This window comes from Bos indicus, chromosome 29 (genome assembly GCF_029378745.1).
Source record: "Bos indicus isolate NIAB-ARS_2022 breed Sahiwal x Tharparkar chromosome 29, NIAB-ARS_B.indTharparkar_mat_pri_1.0, whole genome shotgun sequence".
Taxonomy (NCBI): domain Eukaryota; kingdom Metazoa; phylum Chordata; class Mammalia; order Artiodactyla; family Bovidae; genus Bos; species Bos indicus.
Window position 1 is genome coordinate 1,193,787 of NC_091788.1, and position 21,930 is coordinate 1,215,716.

The 21,930-nt window shown below is 36.2% G+C and overlaps 1 protein-coding gene across 23 annotated transcripts in view; it reads right to left on the reverse strand.

The window, feature by feature from the left end:
• Positions 1–21,930, reverse strand: part of CEP295 (centrosomal protein 295) — a 53,429-nt gene that overhangs the window by 27,880 nt on the left and 3,619 nt on the right. For 20 of the 23 annotated variants that reach the window (XR_011565038.1, XR_011565037.1, XR_011565041.1 and 17 more), the window contains 12 exons: positions 20,157–20,293; positions 19,353–19,553; positions 18,115–18,239; positions 17,192–17,285; positions 14,661–14,753; positions 10,180–10,320; positions 8,372–8,555; positions 7,951–8,118; positions 5,789–6,010; positions 2,311–2,403; positions 2,074–2,171; positions 414–551 (listed from right to left, as the gene is read on the reverse strand). Coding sequence is in view for 15 of the 23 variants with exons in the window: in XM_070783387.1 (XP_070639488.1) it covers positions 414–551; positions 2,074–2,171; positions 2,311–2,403; positions 5,789–6,010; positions 7,951–8,118; positions 8,372–8,555; positions 10,180–10,320; positions 14,661–14,753; positions 17,192–17,285; positions 18,115–18,239; positions 19,353–19,553; positions 20,157–20,293 (1,694 nt within the window). In the remaining 8 variants the exon portion in view is untranslated. Of the gene's footprint in view, positions 1–413; positions 552–2,073; positions 2,172–2,310; positions 2,404–5,788; positions 6,011–7,950; positions 8,119–8,371; positions 8,556–10,015; positions 10,321–14,660; positions 14,754–17,191; positions 17,286–18,114; positions 18,240–19,352; positions 19,554–20,156; positions 20,294–21,930 lie in introns of those variants that run through there. The other 3 variants (XM_070783394.1, XM_070783395.1, XM_070783393.1) reach the window with 3 other exon arrangements.

Below are 21,930 nucleotides of genomic sequence, written 5' to 3' on the forward strand. Positions count from 1 at the left end.
TACTAGAGTATTTTACATAAACTGAAGTTCTATAATTGTAAACTTCCATATAGCGTTTTTTTTTTTTTTCTTAAAAGAGACTGGCACTTCCATTGTTGAGAAATGAAGTAATCTGTCACTCTCGTTTAGTGTCAAGGAAGTTCAAGAGCTCAACATACCTATTACATACAAGTCACGGTCATTGTATTAGCACTGTCTAGAAACTGAAAGATGAGAGTCATCAGGTCTGTATAAACTTACTTATACACATATATATATATATATCAATCAGGTTTGTATAATCATATACATACATACTTTAAAAAAAGATAATCAAACACAAATTAGAAAGGTGTTTTACTTTTCTGAACACTAAGATTGATTGTTCTTATCCTCCAACAGTCTACACAGGGATGAGATTTCCTGCATCCTACCCCAGTCTGTTGAGTTTTTTTTCTTTTTTCTTCTTCCAGCTGAGCTCTGAAGCAATCAGTTTCTAATCTTAACTTCTGTTGTTCAATCTGTTCAAGCAATTCCAACTGCTTTTGCTTCTGTTCTTCTATTTCCATTATCTAAGTAACAAAAATACTACTGATCTATTAACAACAAACTCATACCAAAGTTTACATGCATTACAATGAAAAGTAATAGGTCTCATCCCCAAGAGTACCAACTCTCCAAGAAGAAAGTGGTGATATTTTATCTGTTCCTGCCACTGCCAGAGGAAGGAAAGGAGTGAGATGGAGAAAGGGGAAAGGAGAAGGGAGAGAACTAAAAATAAACATATTAACTATTTCTATTTCCTGGGAGCACAGGGAAACCTTGACCACCACTGAAGCACCACCTCCAGAGAAGTAGCAAATTCTGTGTTCACATCTTTAGCTCTTATCCTGTTTTCGGTAAGGATAATGCCTAAGAAATTAAATATCAAGACCTCCCACAACACTTTGATTTCTTAGGCATACTCGTAAAAGGGTACAGTTATCTAGAAGTTAAATAACAGTATAGTGAACAACATTCAGTCTTTACTGTCAGGCATGAAACAGATGGGAAGACAATGGCAGAGGCATGATAAACTCTAAAACTATACCAACACACACACACACACAAATCCAAGAAATAAAAACATCTATGTTAAAGTAACTACGATTCATGAGGACAAGGACTAGTCTAACTGGTTGCCTGCTAAATCCAACACCTTCTAGTCCTTGAAATATACGTAAGAAACAAGGAATGAACAGAAAAGGGAATCTATGTGAAGCTTTATTAAGCGGCACACTTCTGCTAGAAATGATCTAATTTTCAAAATTAAAAATGTCTCAATCTGATACTACCTATTCCTCATCAAGCAAGAGTGACTATAGCTGAGTTCCTGTCTTTACCTTCCTTCAATATGGTAGTCACTAGCTACATGTGACTATTAAAACTTAGAGCAATCCAAAACAAAATTTAAAATTCAGTTTTTTTCAGCTGCTCTACTCATATTCAACAGCCCACATAGCTAACAGTTACCATACTTGACACAGATATGGAATATTTCCATTACTGTAGAAGAATCTATTAGACAATACTGCTTTACAACACAGATTAGAAAGCATTTATCTGAGAAAAAACAATGGCTCATAAGATTATCAACCCTCAGATGTATTTTTTATAAAAGCTATGACTATAAACTGATTGGTTTAGTAACAATTAGCCTCTATCAAGTTAATTTGTATTAAGAAAAATTTTTCATTAAAGTAGAAGGGCCCAATATTACAGTTGTAGAAGCTGAATTAAAATTTTTTCTTTGAAAAACAGCCTTTCAAAAAAACTGTTGGGATCACAAAGTCCAAATGTTTAATATCATGACAGGGACTCAGTTATTCAACAAATATTTATTGAGTACTTACTATATATAAGGCATTGTACAAGAAACTATGTAGGGTAAATTGACTTTTAAAAAAGACAATCTCTGCCTTTATCAAATGAATGTGTAAGGTAGAAGAAATGGTATCAAAAGTAGCTAGATTTTAAGACAAATCTCAATGGTCAAACAAAACTATAGTACCCAGGGGAAGAAAGAAACCTTTAAAAATAAAAATTTCAAATTACCTGTTTCTGCCTCGCTGCCATTCTAACTCTGACTGCTTCTTCCTGAGGATGAAGTAGAATTGAACTTGGAGCTATGAGAGGCTGAGTGGTTTTCATTTCTAAGAGAATTCCCAAAGCAAAAATTAGTTTCACTAATTTAATACAACTGTAATGTCCTTTGTTCATTTATTACATGTAATTTTATTAGGAAAAAGATGTAATGAATTAAGTTCGCTTAAGAATGTGAAAAAGAAATACCTTGTTCCTTTTCAGAGTCAGTACTAAATGAAAGTGGTTTATCTTCACTAGTAAGTGGTCCAGAGTCAATTGTTAGCATGTCACTTTCAACAACTGTAACAGATACATTATTAACATAATATCACTGTCAAAATTAAATCTGAACAATGTAACAAAAATCTACATTCAGATTATCACTGGTCCACCTGAATGTCTTATTTAGTTAAGATCCAGCCACCTTCCAGATGATCACATATTTTATCTGATAAATTCAAGTCAAACACAAAAAGAAAATACAGAAGATACAAGAAGATGTAAGACTAAAATTGTAAACAAAAAGGAAAAGATGAAAGACAACTGACTTAAAAGACAGGCTTACAACAGTTTCAAACACAATAGGAAAGCATAAAAAGAATAGAGGAAGTAAGGTACCAAAGTGTAAAAAGAAAAAAGCTGAAGAAATTTAAATGTATCTTCAACATACTTAGATTTTAGGATTTTTATTATTTATGAAACCAGAGCAGAAAGTTAAGTTAAAGCAGTCTACACTGATCATATCAGGGTAGCCAGAAACTGCACAGAGTATCACCCACACATGCATGCAGCACCTACGTACGTGCTGCACGCACATGTACCTGGTCAGGAAGGAAAGGCCTCAAAGTGGGTTTTATGGGGCAGGTGGGAGCAAAACGTTATATAATCATCTTAGAAAAAAATTATAAAATTAGAAACAGTGCTAAGTACTATATAAGAAACAAAAAAAGAGGGGCTATACAAGAGAGTATTTCAGACAAATCTGAATCAGACTAGGAGCTCAGATGAGATTTCCCTTAGGAAATGGCACTTAAGTGGACATTTGAAAGGTAAGGAAGAATCAACCAGGTAAAGAGTGTGAGATGGACAGGAAACCTTTCCAGACAGGTCAGCAGGCATTAAGGACCCTATGAGGATTAAAAAAAAAACAAAAACAAAAAAAACTTGGTTCAGATAAGGGGAAGAACACAGTCAAATGAGGCTAGAGAAAGATTACTACCCAGGCCCTTTTCCAAAATTACTTGGTTATGGATTAAAGATGAAAGTGTCGCCTTGTATTAAATGCCAATGCCATATTCTCTCTCCTACTTCTCACTCCTTTTTACTACTTGCCCCTTCTCTAGACATCTTCTAAATGCCCAAGTTCCTCAGATGTCTTATAAGCCCTTTTCTCATTGAATTCTTTCCACTAAGAGCTCTTCCATGCCCATGTGCTTGAATATCACATGTCTGACTTCCAAACTTAACTCTCTTTGCTTTAACCAGGTCAATTAAGTTAATAAATATGAACTGAGCACTAGTCTAGACTCTGGGGATATAGCAATGAACAGAATCAAGTCCTACATTCCAGGACTGGAGGATGAGCAAGGTGGAGAGGGGTAGGTGTCAAGACAAGAAGCAAATGAGCAAGAAAGAAAATTTACGGTCCATCAGATGCTAAGAGCCATGGAGCAGAGGTGACAGGGAGTGAGGATTATGGGGCTGGGGGAAGGTATAGAAATTTGACATTTTACATAGCGTGGCTGAGAAGGCTTTATTGAGAAAGTGGTATCTGAGCAAGTATTTGAAAGAAGTGACAGAGTAAGCCATAAATATACCCAAGGGCATCCCCCTCCCTACCCAAAACCAGCACTTTCAAAGACCATATGATTTATATTTGCTGTGTTGGAAAATCAGCCAGGAAGCCAGTGCCTACAGTGCAGTGGTTGGGGAAAAAATGAAGTCAGAGCAACAGTGAGTAAGGGAAGTAGTGGGGAGGGGTGTGTGGGGAGATCTGATGCCACTGTAAGAAAAACAGTTTTCCTGAAGGAAATGGGTAGTTGTTGGAGGGTTTCCCCCAAAGGAATGACGTAGCTGACATGTTTTAACAAGATGACTCTGGAAAAAGATTACTGCAGGAAGGTGCAAAAGCTATGCATAGAGAGGAGGTTAGTATAGGCAAGAATCTACACTAGAGAATGAATGTTACTTACACAAGGATGGTAGCTGTAAGAAATGGCTGGACTCTGGATATATTTTGACCATAGGATCAACAGGTTGATGATGATTTGGATGTAGAATACAGAAGAGACAAACCAGAATGACAAGCTTTTTGGCTTAAGCAAGAGAATTTTTTGCCACTTACTGAAATATACGATCATAGGAAAAGCAGGTATAGGGCAGGAGGGGATATCAAAAACTTAGCTCTGGAGAAGTTTAAGATGTGATTCGATACACGAGTGTGTGTGTGTTAGCTGCTTAGTTGTGTTTGACTCTTTGTGACCCCATGGGTTGTAGCCTGCCAGGCTCCTTTGTCCATGGAATTCCCCAGGCTAGAATACAGGAGTGGGTTGCCATTTCCTTCTCCACGGGGATCTTCCTGACCCAGGGTTCAATCCTGCATTGCAGGTGGATTCTTCACCACCTGAGCCACCAAGGGAAAATATCAAATAGACATTTAAATAAAGAAGTGGAGTTCAACGAAGAGGCCAAGTCTGGAAAGACACACCTGGAAGTCACTGGCGTACAGAGTGTAATGTAAAGGCATCACATTTTAGAGACCAACTAGGGAGTATCAATACAAAGAGATGAGATGTGAGAATCAAGTTCTGGGGCAATAACTAGTGGTTGTTGAGATGAGAATAAGCAGCAAAGAAAACAATGACGGAGAAGTCAGCGACGTAGGAAAACCAAGAAAGGGAGGTGTCAAAAGGTCAAGTGCAGAAAGTATTTTCAGAAGGATTCCTGCTGTACTTAGGATCAAATCAAAGACTTAAATAGGAACTACAAGCCACTTCTTTAAGAAGGCTGGCAGCAAAACATTTCCACATAAATCCAATTACTTTGTTTAAAAAAAATCTAGAAGATAAAACTCAAAGAAAAAAGCAAATCAAAGAGTTATATCATGATTCTTGTTTGATAGTATGTAATTCAAGGAAATACTACTGGTTTGACTTTAGTAACTTCTGGGAATATATTTAAATAGCCTATTTATCTACCAAAATTTTTTTTAAAAAATTAACAAGAAACCAAATCTCTGGTGGGAAAGTAAAATAAACACACAATTCTGTACATTCAAAACTGTTAATGTGTTCATATCCTTTGATTCGGGAATTCTTTTCCTTTGTTCCTATGGAAATAATTAAAGATGTAGGCAAAGACTTTGCTAAAATGATGCTCATTACAGTGCAAAAAAGTAATAAGAAACATTAGAAACAGCCTGTACATCTCAACATAAGGAACAGGCTAGTTCTGGTTCATCAATGTCTTTGGAAACATATCTATGAATAATTCACTACACTCAAAGTGCTCTGGAAGAGGATTCAGTAAGGTTTCTAACACTCACTGCCTGTAAGTGGCAGCATTATGGGCTTTGAAACATTTTTCTTCCTTTTGACCTCTGTTCTTTGATTTTTCAGAAATGAGCTTATCTTTGAACAACTTAGAAAGGGTTTATGTACTATAGTATGAGACTGGAGAAAACTACCTTGTTCCTGCCCAGAGGATAATGTTCTGTCTTCACTCACAGTTGCTCCTGATTCAACTGTCAGGGCTTTACTTTCAGCTTCACTGACAGTTGTAATCATTTCACCCTCCTCTTCAGACACGGATTTAATTGTCCAGAGAGATTTTTGGCTTCGGATCTTATTTAATAATTTTTTAAAAAGAATTTTTGAAGGAATCTGGTGGGTCTTCACTGCTGAGGGAACTAAAAGAAAAGGAAATAAAATTTATTCAGCACCTATTACAAATAAAGTAAATTACTCTATCTTTACACTTAGTTACCACAACTACCACTGGTTAAAACAAAAGTACAACTGTATTTTCCTCAGTATTTACAATTAAACGCAATTTTATAACCAGGTATAAATTTTTTCAACTTAAATAAGGACACCAAAATTCAATTACAGCTGACCCGTGAACATGCATGTGAATTGCACGTGCATGCATGCTAGGTCACTGCAGTCATGTCTGACTCTTTGCGACCTTATGGACTGCAGCCCACCAGGCTCCTCTGTCCATGGGACCAGGCAAGAACAGTGGAGTGGGATACCATGTTCTAGGGGATCTTCCCAACCCCGGGACTGAATCCACATCTGTTTCGTCTCCTGCAGTGACATGCAGATTTTTAACCACTAGCACCACCTGGGCTCCACTTATGTGCAGATTATTTTCAAATAAATATGTTATCACAGGACTACATGATCCAGGGTTGGTTGAATCTGCAGATATACTGGGTACTGAGGCCCAAGTTACAAGCAGAGTTTGGACTGTATGGAGGGTTGGCACCCCTAACCCCTTGTTCATGGGTCAACTGTATTTTTCAATGATCGGCATGCAGCAAGCTTAAAAATGTATCAGGAAGATGCTTATTCCACTTGATAAATGATGACAGAATGTGTATCTCTTAATCTGTGGTTAAGACTAGCATTCAAAATATGTGCTATAAGGTTTGCAAGAAAATGAAAGATTCTGCAGAGGCCAGAAATGAAGTTTAAAGGGGAATTCATGGCAATTGAGCCCAGAACCCATTTTTCTGAAATTTATGCCAAATCGTAGTAACCTTATACTTTGTTCGGACAGCAGTGTGAACACAGGAAACAGGGATAATGCCTAGAGCCCTACCCCAAGGAGTCTTAGAGGAGATCCACATAAAATGGGAACCCCCAAGGACTACCTATCCACAGTGTATGGTGAAGATGAAAAGAAAGTCTGAGTGGTTTTGAACAAAGGCAATACTCTTAGGAATGGGGAGAAAAGAAGTTAAAAGGAAGAAGACTTGGTCTCTAAGGAGATGTGTAGTGAGAGACAGCTTTGTCTTTTTAGAGGTATTGATGCCTCTCATAGCTCTGGCCTGGATTACTGCAGACTGTGGTATCATCATTAACATGAGGAAGACAGAAGGACAAGGCAAGAGAAGATGAAAAATGTACTGTTAGACACTGGCAAGTGAAAAAATTCAGAAGGTGGAGAGAGAGATGAAGTTTGGAAGAAACCTAAGTTTGTGCTGTTCATCCTCACATATGAAGTGCCTAGAAGCACAGGAGATTGCACCATAGAAGCACAAAATCTAAAAAGCAAAAACAAAAAAATGCTGACCTTTCAAATGAACTGAGTTTATCAAATAACCTAAGTAACCTAAAAATCTTCAGACTACATATACATATATATATATATATAAAACATTCCTCCTATGTATATGAAAAGGATCTTTAGTGACGGAAATCTGAAGTTTCCTCCCCTTATCACTCCCATTAGTATTAGGCACTGTTTGTAGTTAAATTCAGAGAAGGCAATGGCACCCCACTCCAGTACTCTTGCCTGGAAAATCCCATGGGCGGAGGAACCTGGTAGGCTGCAGTCCATGGGGTCGCTAAGAGTCGGACACGACTGAGCGACGTCACTTTCACTTTTCACTTTCATGCATTGGAGAAGGAAATGGCAACCCACTCCAGTGTTCTTGCCTGGAGAACCCCAGGGACGGGGGAGCCTGGTGGGCGGCCGTCTATGGGGTCACACAGAGTCGGACACGACTGAAGCGACTTAGCAGCAGCAGTAGTTAAATCAAACCAGCCTTTCCTAACTGCTGGCAAATGATGAACATTTTTTCCTATAAAATACAGCAATATTCAGGTCAGAAGTTTTTACCGTCTGCTTCACTAGAATGTACTGTTTCAGCTTCTGTCATTGGAATGTTTTCAGTCTCCCCTAAACTTTCATGTTCCATTGAGAGGTCCAGTTCTTCGTCTTGGATCTGATCAATCACAGCAGGCAGAGGCTCTGGTTCAAGGTGCAAAATCAGGTTTCCTTTCACCTCTCAATAAAGAAATGCACAAACATGTTTCCATTCCAAAATGACTAAAAAGAACTTGCACATAAAATTTTAAAGCTCATCACAGTTTCAAGTTTAAAATATGAGCACCTCTTTCAAATGAGAACTCCTTTCAAAACAAAAACTGCTTCATCAAGACAAATGTATTTTCCCACAAAGACATTTAATAAGTAACATTTTAGTGACATTTAATAACATTTCAAAGTAAACTTTGAAAGTTTACTGAAAACATCTTACTTCTGTCTGCATTGTACATGTCTTCAAAGGCAAATTCTAGCTCTCTCTGCCAATCTTCTTTCATTTCACTGCGTTTGTATGGAAGTTCCACTAGTTGTGGCGGCATCCGTGCTACCATCAGTCTCCTGCGTGCCAGGTCCTCTTGCTGGAGCTGCTGGAGTTCTTTCATTAGTTTCTCTTGATTCTTCCAAGGATAAAGAGAAATAATTAACAACTGAGTCACACACTTTGGATAGTAACATTAATAGTGAGGAAATCATGAAGGAAATTAAAAGTGGAGAAATCATGAAGACAGGGGCTGTAGTTCCATCCCCTCCTTTACCATTTGATCAAATGCCACAAGACACTACGAGTTGGCCCTCCATATCCGCAGTTCTTCCAAATCCACAGATTCAACCAACTATGGACCGTGCAGCACCACAGTATTTACCATTGAAAAAATATGCAGGTGTAAGCTGACCCACACACTTCAAGGGTCAACTCTATTATGCTGGCAAGTAATATGAGAAGATGGTTTTGGTTAGGCCACAAAGCTTCAAACGTGTCTGTCAGGTCTTCTTCCTCGGGACAGTCACAAAGCTACACTCTAATTAAGGTGCCACCGCTCCTGCAATGTACTTTTTTCAGTTCTCCATGCTGCCAGCAGCAGATACCATTCTCAAGTGAGCACCAAGACTCAGGGAGATTGTGCCTTAACAAATATTTCCTGTTATTCCACACTATGCTTATGATTAAACAGCTAAGTAGTGAAGAAGGGAGGAAAACCCTGGGAAGACTGACTGTGAAGTCCACTTTCTTAACCACTAAACACTACTAATTTATACAAGAATGTGCTCAGTTTATATTACTTTTCATGTTTTTTTGCCTGTAGGTTTAAAACTTAGATGAAATTCATCTTTTAGCTTTTATAAACTAGGGGTAAGTTATGATTATCACGATAATCATAACCTGACTGTAGTCTCTCTCCATGGGACTTCCCAGGCAGGATTACTGGAGTGGGTAGCCATTCCCTTCTCCAGGAGATCTGCCTGACTCAGGGATCCAACCCAGGTCTTCGGCACTGCAGACAGATTCTTTACTGTCTGAGCCAACAAGTCCTAGTGATAAAAACTAAAAATTTAAGTCATAATTCAGTTCAAATTATACAAACTAAGGCATCTAATTCTGTGGCATCTAATTACCATAGAAGTGCATAAAAACTCATTCTTCAGATGAATGTTTAAAAATCCAAATGTATTAGTCAAATTCAGAAAAGAAAATCAGACTTCTAAGAAGAGGAATCATTTCTATGCTGTTTCAAGAATAAACATTGAACAATAAGCATGACAGATGCAATGCTATAACTACAAAGCCAGCTTTCATCATACATATTTTACATCTCTGCAACAAAGTTCAATGCTTCTTGACAGCAAGGATTGTGACTATTTTTGAACAATATTCTGCAAAGCCAACAAGTCCTGTGCTTGGTAAATATTTAACGAATCGAATCTGAAAATCCACAGAGCACAAATGTAATTCAAATAACTAAATGAGAAAAGTGATTAATTTCTTCTTGGGCTATTTTTAAACTGATTAATACATTAAACTTTTAATATATTCATTAGTACAAATTTTAGAAGAAAAATGAGAACAGTTTCATCCAACCTGAATTTGAAACGAGGAGGTAAAAGCAAGTCGGAAAACTTGGAATAACATGAATCAGAGACGCTGTTTTCCCATTCTTCAAGACTCTGTCCTTTGAGACTGTTCCCTGTCAGTTAAGTCCTACAGTGCCATCCGTAAGGCCATCAGCAGAACTGAATGCTTACTTGAGCCAAATGGATCTTTTTCATTGCTTGGAATCCCCGGGCATGTGCCTTCTCACTCTGTTCCATTTTCTCTTGCGCTGCCTGCTTCTGTAGTTCTTCTAATCTTTTAGCTTCTTCTTCAGCAGCCAAATGAGGATCTGGCTAGCAGTCAATCAATAACATTTTAGACAAATAAAGTATGAAACAAAATGGTAACTAAAAAGCAAAACAACCCTAAAGTCATGTTTTTCTATTTATATCAAATTAAATGATAACCAGCTACATATATTCTTTCAAGTTATATTTTTAAATGCCCACAATTATCAACAGCATGTATGTATGAAAAAAGTCGAATTGTTAAACAGTTTTACAACTTGTTCATTTTAAAGTAAAGTACACTATACTCATCCAAATAATTCCTCCATCCTACTTTTATTAAGAAATTCTACTAAAACAACAGTGTTGAAAGGTAAACAAATAATAGTTAAGAAACCACAAACGTCAAAGGTCATGAAAGCCATTAGCACTAAGATTTGCCTTTGGTTTTCAGCCAAAATTTGCTGCTTGGCTTGCACCTCGGGAAGGCCAAATAATCAAAACACCTTCTTTAACATAATTTCTGGCTTACTAGAACTTGTGCAAATCAATGATCATGTGGTTGTACAGTGAGCCATTATTTCATTAACATAGCAACATTCAATGTGTGCATGTGCGTTGGGAGTGGGGCATGGAACATAACCTGGATTTACTATTATACCTAAACATTCACTTTCAAATACAAGTAAGCATTTCAAACATAACTTTAAGTAAAAATCTTAAATATTTTACATGGTAAAAATCTATCAGTCAATGAAACAATAACCACAAAAGCTATTACCACATATTTAAAATTATTTATAACTCTCAAGTAGTGAGATAAATAGAGAGATAGCTAATGAATTAAGAAAGAGTAGGGACTTCTCTGGCAGTCCACTGGTTAAGACTCTGCCCTCCCAATGCAGGGGATGTGGTTGGATCCCTGGTTAGCAAATTAAGATCCTGCAAGCTGCTCAATGCAGCCAAAAAATAAGAAAGAAACAAAGAGTGTAATGGCCAAATAAATGTATGAAAAATATTATATTCCTTTTGAGCTAATAAATATTTATGTAAATCCTTATTAACAAAGGTCAGATTAAATCAAAGTTATAACCTCTATAAAATTATTCAGTGTATTAACATGTAAAATATTAAAATGAATTTTAGGAGCAACATTTCATTTAGGCCATGAGGTTTTTAAGAAAAAAAGTTATTTGGGGATTCTTCACATCATGTGAGGGTGAATTAAAAACCAGAATGTCAACTATGATAAACCAAAATTTGAAGAGAAGGAAAAACTTCAAAACACACAACATATATAATAAACAGACTGAGTCCAGATATAATGATATATATAAAGAGTATCAATAAAGGGTCAGAGAAACATTAGACATGCCAAACAAGTTTTAATCTGACTGCTGCTGCAGCTGTTCAATTGCTAAGCTGTGTCCAACTCTTTTGGACTGCAGCCTGCTAGGGTCCTCTGTCTGTGGAATTTTCCATGCAAAAATACTGGAGTGGGTTGTCATTTCTTTCTTCAAGGGATCTTCCCGACCTAGGATCAAACTCACATCTCCTGCATTGGCAGGTGGGTTCTTTACCATGTAATCTGACCACTCAATGTCAAAACAAGGTTTTACAAGTAACTGTTTTCTTTAAGAAGACAATCTGCTGAAACTTTGTGTCAATGCAATTAAAAATTTAAACAAGTATCTGGTTGAAATAATTTCAAGATTCTATTTTTACCAGCTGAACTCAAAAGATACATGTGAAATTTGCAAAAGTGTAAATCCCAAGCAAAAATACTTTTTAGAAAACATGTTTCTGAAAACCCCTTTCCCATGAATTGTAATCTGCAATACACAAAACAATAAGTGATTAAATATGCTACTTCTGCATCTTCTACCCAAGACATATAGGTCGAAATCTGTTCTGCTTGTCTGCTGACATTTCTGGATCTTACAGCAAACAATACAGTGGATCTGATTAGAAAAATATTTCTAGGATGAAAAATCCATTTTAACAAGTGCTGCGTACAGTCATTGACAAAGGAATAAATCCGATGAAAACATCCTTAGTATAAAACAACTTTTTAATACTAATATAAAGGATGAAGAGCAGGAGTAATTTAGGAATTTCAAGCCTATGAAGTTTTGTTTGTGTGTACAGAATGTAAATGTAGCACAAAATTTAGAGAATAACTGGCTCTAAATAGGAATATAGCAGGTCAATGTCATCATTCTGTCAAAGACAAACTTTATAACATACAACAGACTCTATCAAGTATAACCACTTTATCAAGATATTCAAACAAAACATGATAGCAACTCTCACATGCTAAAAGACTGACTGAACAAAATGAAAGTGCTTATCTGGAGAAAGCAGCTGAAGGAATAACTGAAATATATGCCAAGAATGCAAGTAGTTTTATATGATACCTCCTATAAAGATCCTATCATTCTATTCAAAGATTCTAAATTATTGCACATGTGAAATAAGCTTAGATGCAGATGAAAATACAGAGATTTGTTATCTGGGAAATCAAGCACATTACTGCACTATCACATTTTAAACCCAAGGTTTACAGACAGATTTTTCCTAAGTGATGGTGTAAGGAAGAAAATATTAGAATGCTTTAGTATGCGGGACAGTTTTTATAAAACTGCATTATAACTACTAATGTAATCTTCAAGTCCAGAAATTGAAGAGAAGGTAGGTCTTTTAGTCACTGTCAAAGAAAAAAGTTTAAAAATTTACTGTGACACCATCAGTGATACCCTATATGACAGCTAAAAACAGAAATGTCTTTCATCAATCTTAGTATAAAATATATGTTTAATACTAATAGAAGGTATTGAAAGTTATAATAGTATTTTACAATTTTAAACAATCTTCAAGATTTATTCCTTTCTTAGAAGTTAACTTTATGATGGTAATACTCATCTTGTGTCTTGATCAAATATTAACACTAGCTATTACAGAATTTGTTGCATTCTAACCTCCACATGAATGCTACACTGTGAAATAGTGTATGTATCTAGTAGATAAATATATCTAACATGAAAAAGGTCAAAATTCACTGTTACAAAGAAACAGCAATTATAACAAGGAGTAACAATTGTTTGTCACTCTTAACACAGATAATTAATTTTTAAGCCATATCATTTCCTACAGACAAGGATATGATGTACGCTGTGTGCTAGGTCACTTCAGCTGTGTCTGACCTTTTGCGACCCTAAGAACTATAGCCCACCAGGCTTCTCTGTCCATGGGATTCTCCAGGCCAGAATACTGGAGTGGGTAGCCATTCCCTTCTCCAGGGGATCTTCCCCACCCAGGGATTGAACCAGGGTCTCCTGCATTGCAGGCGGATTCTTTACCACTGAGCCACCAGGGAAGCCCATGAGTACGGTAAGACGGCCATTTTCATATGTTGCAGTCACTTTTTAAAAGGAAATTTAAAGATCTATATCAAGTATCTGTGATAAAATGTTATACACTGTGGAACCTATAATTTCTCTTTTAGACATTTATTCTAAAGATACAATCAGAGCTGTAGACAAAATATACACAACATGGCTTTATTGGTGGTCCTATGGTTAAGAATCTACCTTGCAATGCAGGGGACACCGGTCTGACCCCTGGTCCAGGAAGATCCCACATGCCGTGAGGCAACTAAGCCCATGCACCACAACTAAGCCCATGCGCCACAGAGCCCGTGCTCCACGACCAGAGGCCACCACCACGAGCAGCCCGAGCAGTGCAACCCGAAGGGAGCCCCTATTCTTCACAACTGGAGAAAGCCAATGGGCAACACCAAAGACCCAATGCAGCCAGAAATAAACAAATAAATTTTTTTTAAAAAGCTATAAAAAATGTACAAGATGATTATGTTTGCATTATTTACAAAGCAAAAAAAAAAAAAACCCCTCCACAATAGAATGGTTAAATAAACTCTATAATGAAATATTTAAGTAGCTATTAAAAATCATGTTTTAAAAAGCATGTGTATGTTTATACACAAATAATGAAAATGTATTAATTAAAAATACTATAATGAATCCATTAATGTATTAACCGATTACTTTTTCGTGATGAAAACTTAGGTGTTTTACATGTATCTAGTTTCAAATTTCTAGAGTATGTATTATTTTTATGTCAAAAAAACTTTTATGGTAAGAAAATTAAATATATCAATTTAGGAGGCCAATCCCTTTCATTCATATTATATCAACATTCCATTCACATTCAACATGACATTGTAATTCAAAGCATATTTAAAAGATTTTTTAATCACTATTACCCTAAGACAGTTGGTAGAGCTGTTCAAATTTTGATATCTGATAACAATATATGTAGAACAATATATAACTCAATTCAATGGACAGAGAAATAATCAAGTGAGAGTCATGAAAAAAGTCAATCACCTGCTTTGTGTCCACCTCTCTATTCACAAAAGTACAAAGATGATGGTAGGTAGAACTGTTCGTCTTCACGTTAGTTTTCTTTACTTCAACATTCTGAAAAATGAAACAGAAAATAGATTGTTAAGTTGGAAGTATTCATTTTCATTTGAAGCAGGATCCATTGAAAAAAGTAATTTTATATTTTAATCAGTTATTCTTTATTTTTTTTCTTCATGAGAGCATGCACTGTATTTCCACTAATCTGAAGTTTAGGTTTAAAAGTCAGATTGTATTTCAGTAAGAATAATGAATAGGTGACACTCTACAGTTTACTGTATGACATCAGGAGGCACATAATGGCAAGGTGTGCCTCTATTACTGATTTTAAGTTTGCTCATTTGGTTATGATGTTTCATAATCAATGATAAGAGAAAGTTCTCTTTTGTCTTTTCATAATCACTGAAAGAAGAAAGTTCTCTTTTGTCTAATGGAAGTAGGCCAATGAATAAATGCAAAAGGATGATAGATACTTGTGATGCTAAGTATCATCTCCCAGATTATTTGGAAATTGAAAAGAGAAAAATTTACCAATATAATTGAGATCTCTTGTAGCCACATAACCAAATCAGACAAATACAGAATACAAGAAATTAGTCTATTCAAAAATTCTGAAATAAAAAAGGGTTGGGGAGAGAATGCTTTACTTTGAAGACACAAAGCAAACAGAAGCAAGAGGTAAACCTTGACTGGATCCTGGTTACTTTTCTTAGTGTGATATTGTGGCCACATAGGAGAATGTCCTGGACTAACCTGGTGGTATGGTGGTAAAAATCTGCCTGTTAATGCAGGAGATACATTCAATTCCTGGTCGGGGAAGATTTCATACGCCACGGAGCAACTAAGCCTGTGCACCACAACTACTGAGGCTGTGCTCTAGAGCCTGGAGCCATGACTATTGATCCATGAGCAGTAACTACTGAAGCCCATGCACCTAGAGACTGTGCTCCACAACAAGAGAAGTCACCACAATGACAAGCCTGCGCACTGCAACAAAGACCCAGCACAACAAAAAATAAAAACCAACCTAGAGTTTCGTTAGAAAAAGAGAATGTCTTTATTCTTAGCAGAGGTACGTTAAAGTATATGGGGTGAAATGTAACCTATAAATATACGTTCAAATGTATACATTTATATCTTCAAATGTATACACAACCATTTGAAATCTACACATAATGCAAAATGAAATCTACACACACGCTATTTCTTATACTCTTCTCTGTATTTAAAAATTTTTCATAATAAAAATGTTGGGGGGAAAAGTACCACCACAGTTTAACATATAATTCGTATTTGCCAAATCACTTACACAGACGATGTTTTGGTCAGTTTAAAGTTTTGACCTTGACTTGTTAGGGCTTCCCAGATGGCTCAGATGGTAAAGAATCTGCCTGCAATGCAGGGGACCTGGATTTGATCCCTGGGTTGGGAAGATTCTCTGGAGAAGAGAATGGCTACCCACTCCAGTATTCTTGCCTGGGGAATTCCAAGAGGGTCAGAAAGAGTTGGACAAGACTGAGCCAGTTTCACTTTCGGCTTGTTAGAAACATTAAGAATTATGACAAAAGTAATAATAATAATTTTAAAAAATGGGCAAAATACTGCCTGCCTTTTAACAAGGCACTGGGGGAATGGCTGAAATCTGACTTCTCTGTTTGGATCTTACTAGATCAAATGTCACATGGCAGATGTCTAACATAAAAGTAGGAAGGCTGACAAAACCAGAGGCTTAAGATGAGACTACCTGGTACTGAGGCTGATCACACATACATAAAATACTCTTGTCTATACAACAAAATAATATATCCTGTATTTGTATTTTTTAAATTTCTGTTTAACTTTTTCGATAAACACACCTATGTAATTTAGATAATGATCCAAATGAGTTGTTTTAATAACCACAGCAAGATAATCTGAGCAGGAGAAGCAATACCTTTCAAAATTAATTTCTGCTTAATAAGTTAAATGTTTTTTTTTAAAAAAAGCTTCAAATCACAAAATCACACATTTTACTCTCACAAAGAAACAGACTTTTCTTACCATTTCACATAATCTTATGTGAAGTTATTAACTTATCTGGACCTAATTTCTGTGTCTATAAAATGATAACTATTTACAATAGCCAAATCTTGAATGTGGGAAAGTCTTTAGGGCAAATAATCCTTTTCTTTCCCAATAAAATAAAAAAGGTTACAGTTTTTCAAACAACAAAAAAATCTCAAGACAACTGGAGAAAACTGAACACAGACTGGGTATCAGATTATACTGGGAACAACATTATATTAGTATTGTGCTTTAAAGTCCTTAAACATCAGAGATACAAACTAAAGCATTTGTGGGTAAAATGCTGTCTAGAATTATTTTTAAATATTCTAGATATGTATTACCAGTACAGTTAAAAACTAAGTTCAAACAAATGGCATTTGGATGTGCACTGAATTCTAACAGCAAAGAAGAATTACTATATCCAAGCTCCCATACCCAGAGTAATTCACCTCAAAGAGAGCTGGAGGAGGGGGTGGCAGACTTGCAATTTTGGCAGATCTTTCCTTTTCCACAAGCAGAGCTTCTTTTCGAGCTTTTATATGCCTTAAAAAATAAAAGATGTCATAAATTAATCTCTCAAATAATGTTACAGTACAACTCAAAGTTAAAAATATAAAAGCCATTACAATCTTAAGAAATCCTCCACAGCCTGATCCCACAGGCTCAAATGCTATTTAATAGAGTGCATACACATGTGAGAAAATAAAGAGTAAAAGCGGTGTAGCTAGACATCAAGCTCCATAATGCGGACTGACCCAACAAACATCTAATGTTCTTTAGAATAATTTGGAATTATAAAAACCTAAAAATGATAAAGAGGGGCCACTGCATAAAATGACCACTTCTGACTAGCTAATAGGTTCTTTCATTTTTACAATATGCAAAAATCTCATCAATGACTTGCAGAGTCTATAACCTCTTTTAATGTTCATAATTGCACTGATTTTTTTCTTTTTATATCAGAGGCAGACAGATTTTGGTTGACCTGCATTCTAAACTAGTAATACACTTCTTCAGAAACTCAGTAACTGCTGCTAAAGTCAGAACAGAAGAGAAAGTTCACTTGTTAGTATGTACTCCCCCAACTGCATTATTTTAAACCAAGTTTAACAAACACCATGGATATACTATGTAACTTTTAAAAAGTATCCAAGTTTTAGTTTTAAAGTTTAGTCACTCAGTCATGTCCAGCTCTGCGACCCCATGGACTGTTGACTACCAGGCTCCTCCACCCATGGGATTGTCCAGGCAAGAGTACTAGAGTGGGTTGCCATTTCCTTCTCCACACACACACAAAAATATCCAATGTACCCTTTAATTCCAGCCATATCACTTTCAGTGGAGAATACGGTAAAAATTACTATTACTTTACCAGGTTTTTTGTTTCATTAACATTTCTTTTTGATTTTTCTGTACTTTCAGGGCCTCTTTATGTCTCATTTCTGCCTTTTTTTTCCTTTCTGCTGCCCGGTGTGCCAGAGCATTTAAATCAGGCTCCTAAAAACAAATATTACTTAAAATGTCATGTTAAACAAGACTAAAATGGCAAATATATAATATGTGTGGTACTCTGTCAGGGCAAAAATCATGAAGATGTATTCAAATGAAAACACTGGCTATAGCACAAAATTAATGATGAAATAAATAAAGCTACAAAAATCTGATATCAGAACTTAAAGCTATTAATACTAAAAACACAAACTAAAGCCAGGGACCAAGAATATTTTGATTGACAAATTCTTTAAAGAGTTCTTCCTGACTAAAAGTTTGGTTACAAAGACATGCATTCTTGGAATCCAGCTTGTTTATTTTGTGTGACTATCTCTGGGACCACAATCTAGGATTTTCCAACCATAAATCAGAAGAAACAAGGTCAGGGAGTAGTCTTAAATACTGAGTTAAGTACTACTTTGCCTTTGTGAAAGGAAGAACTCAAGTGTATACACATTTACTTACACATTTTGGAGGTATGAGAAAGGAGTGATAACGAAATCAGAAATCTGAATTCATCCCACCGAACTTGTCCAAAATGACTGAAATGAGTAACAACTTGTAATTCTGAAGGTTACTATTTTATTCACCCAGTTGTTAAGGACTGGAAAAGAATAATGTTTGCTTTTTTTATGAAGTATAGTTTGATTTACAATGCTGTGTTAGTTTCAGTATACAGCATAGTGATTCCGTTATACATACACATATACAGCTGTTCTTTCTTGGATTCTTTTCCCTTGTAGATTATTATGAAATACTGAGTATAGTTTCCTGTGCTCTACAGTAGGTCATTGTTGGTTATCTATTTTATATATAGTAGTGTGTGTGCTAATCCCATTCTCCTAATGTATTATCCCTTACCGCCCACCAGTGGTAACCCTAAGTTTGTTAGAGAATAATGTTAATTTAAACATCATAGAAAACAGATTTTCCTTCACATGACTCTTACCAGAAAATGAATCAAGTAGTATTCTTAGTTATATTAAATTTACAAAAACATTCAGGCTGCCCACAGCAAATTCTATACATGAAAACATTTTTATCAGTGTCTAATAACACAAATCTACTTTTAACAAGTATCATTACCACAGACAGGTAGTCAAATAAGTGCTCACTTACATTTTCTTTGGCTTGTTGATGCCCCTCTCCCATATTTCTTAAACTTGCCAAATACAGTTTTTCCAAGTTCTTGATTTTCTGAGTTTGTGATTCCACCCATTCTGTCCTTAGTTCCTCTGCCAAACGAGTGAATTGCTGATTTCTCCTCTGTTTTATATCTTCTCTTATCTGTAAAGCAATATCTCTTTCTTGTTCTCGAACCTAAAGGATGAATATTTAAGATTACATGAAAAGAGGCTTACTTCAACTTTTTGGAAAAGCTCTTTGGAAACAGGATCCTAAATGAATTTGATTCAGGTATTAGATATATCAATTCTCCAGAATATTCACAAGATATTAGATAAGCCCTATTTAAAGCAGAAAATCCAGGTGAAGGAGAAAAAACCAAAAATAAGACTTACAAAGTTCCCTGATAAGCCATTATGTTTCCTCCCCAGAGACCTAAGGGGACTGCCATTATCATTCTGATTTGAGCAAGTTCCAAGAGTTGGTGATGGACAGGGAAGGCTCATGTGCTGCAGTCCATGGGGTCACAAAGAGTCAGATACAACTGAGCGACCAAACTGAACTGAACTGAATGTAAAAAATTGGCTTCCCTGGTGGCTCAGTGATAAGGAATCCACAACCCAGTCCAATATTCTTACCTGGAAAACCCCCACGGACAAAGAAGCATGGCAGGCTACAGTCCATGGGGCCTCAAAGAGTTAGACACAACTTAGTGACTTAACAACAATAACAATGTAGAAAATACTAATAATTTTGGGGACACAAAGAAGTTGACACTATGTTCCAAATAAATCTCACCTGCAGCAATCTTAGTTTTCGTCTTCTTTCATAATCTTCCTTTAAAATGAAGGCTTCCTCATTAGGACTCAATCTCAGCTTGCCAGCATTCACTCCCTTTCTTTTCATTTTCATGTAGTACTTTAAATATGAAGGTTCTGCATTAAAAAAAAAATATATATATATATCTATTAAAAATAAGACAGTAAAGATTAGAACACTTTTTAAAGGGCTGTAAACATGAAATGATTTGGGTAAACTAAGTTCAACTTATTTATAAATAGCAATCATTAATTCAGCACTTAAATTGGTAGTTCTCAGATGGGGAGAAAGCAGTTTAGTGGTAAGTAAACCATTTCAAGCATTACTTGATGGACTCTGTGGGAGAGGGAGAGGGTGGGAAGATTCGGGAGAATGGCATTGAAACATGTAAAATATCATGTATGAAACGAGATGCCAGTCCAGGTCCGATGCACGATACTGGATGCGTGGGGCTAGTGCACTGGGACGACCCAGAGGGATGGTATGGGGAGGGAGGAGGGAGGAGGGTTCAGGATGCGGAACACATGTATACCTGTGGTGGATTCATTTTGATATTTGGCAAAACTAATACAATTATGTAAAGTTTAAAAATAAAATAAAATTCAAAAGGAAAAAAAAAAAAAGAAAGCTGAGCGCGAAGAATCGATGCTTTTGAAAAAAAAAATGCTGTCTAACAATTGTTAAATCATGAAAGTTTGCTGAAAAGATGTTTTCTCAATTACAGCCATTTATAATATTGAGGACTTGACAATAAATTTCATATTAAAAAAAAGAAAAAATGCTTCCTCATCTGTGGCAGATTATTGTTTACCTGTAGTATGTGGGACCTGACTAACTCCTACTTGAGATTTCCAGAGTTTACCCAGCTTAAATACAGAAAACCACAAAGATTTCAAAAGGTGTGTTAGCGCAGAATAAATGCTTCAAAATTACAGTTTAACACTAGAACTCTGATAACTTGTACATAACCAGCGAGACTACTATACTGCAAGGGCTCCTGGCTCATATTTCAGCTCCTAGTCTGTGATATATAATATGATCACCAAGTGTCATTGTATCTTAGGGAATCACATTAACCCCTCTACAGTAAAACAACTCTTCAGTAATTGGTGGTGTGATTTTTAAATGAAATCATTAAACAAAACTCCTAGAACAAAGTTATGTTTTTAGGTTCAGTCCAGGGTTTAAGATTCCTAGATCTAGTCTTCTATTGCTCCTGTTTACACTCAGGTGTTCTCAACCACGTCTCTAGATTATAACATGCCCCAATTTGGGGAAGTCTGGCAGGGAAAAAACGAAAGAATTTAAGAATCTATAGTTTTTATAAAATTTAAAAACCCTCCCCAGGTGATTCTGTATCTCCTTGTTCCCATTATTGCCATTTTCAAAAATTAGACACTTCAAATCAGTACATAACCATGATTTCATTTGAGATCAATCTCTTTACAATGACCAGCAAGGGAAATATGGTAACCAAACACTTAAATCTTTCTGAAGATAGTTTTCTGTTGTTGTTGTTGCCCCATTTGACTTGTGAGAATCCTAGTTCCCTGAGCAGGGATCAACCTGGGCCCCCTGCAATGGAAGTGCTGAGTCCTTATCACTAAACCACCAGGGAATCCCCTTCTGCAGCCAGCTTAAGCAGCACTTCCCTGTGAAACTGCCCTCCAGTGATTCTTGCTCCACCTGCCTGTCCCGACCTGCCTGTCCATAAGAAATGTTACCCTCACATTCATATGAGGACTAACCTATG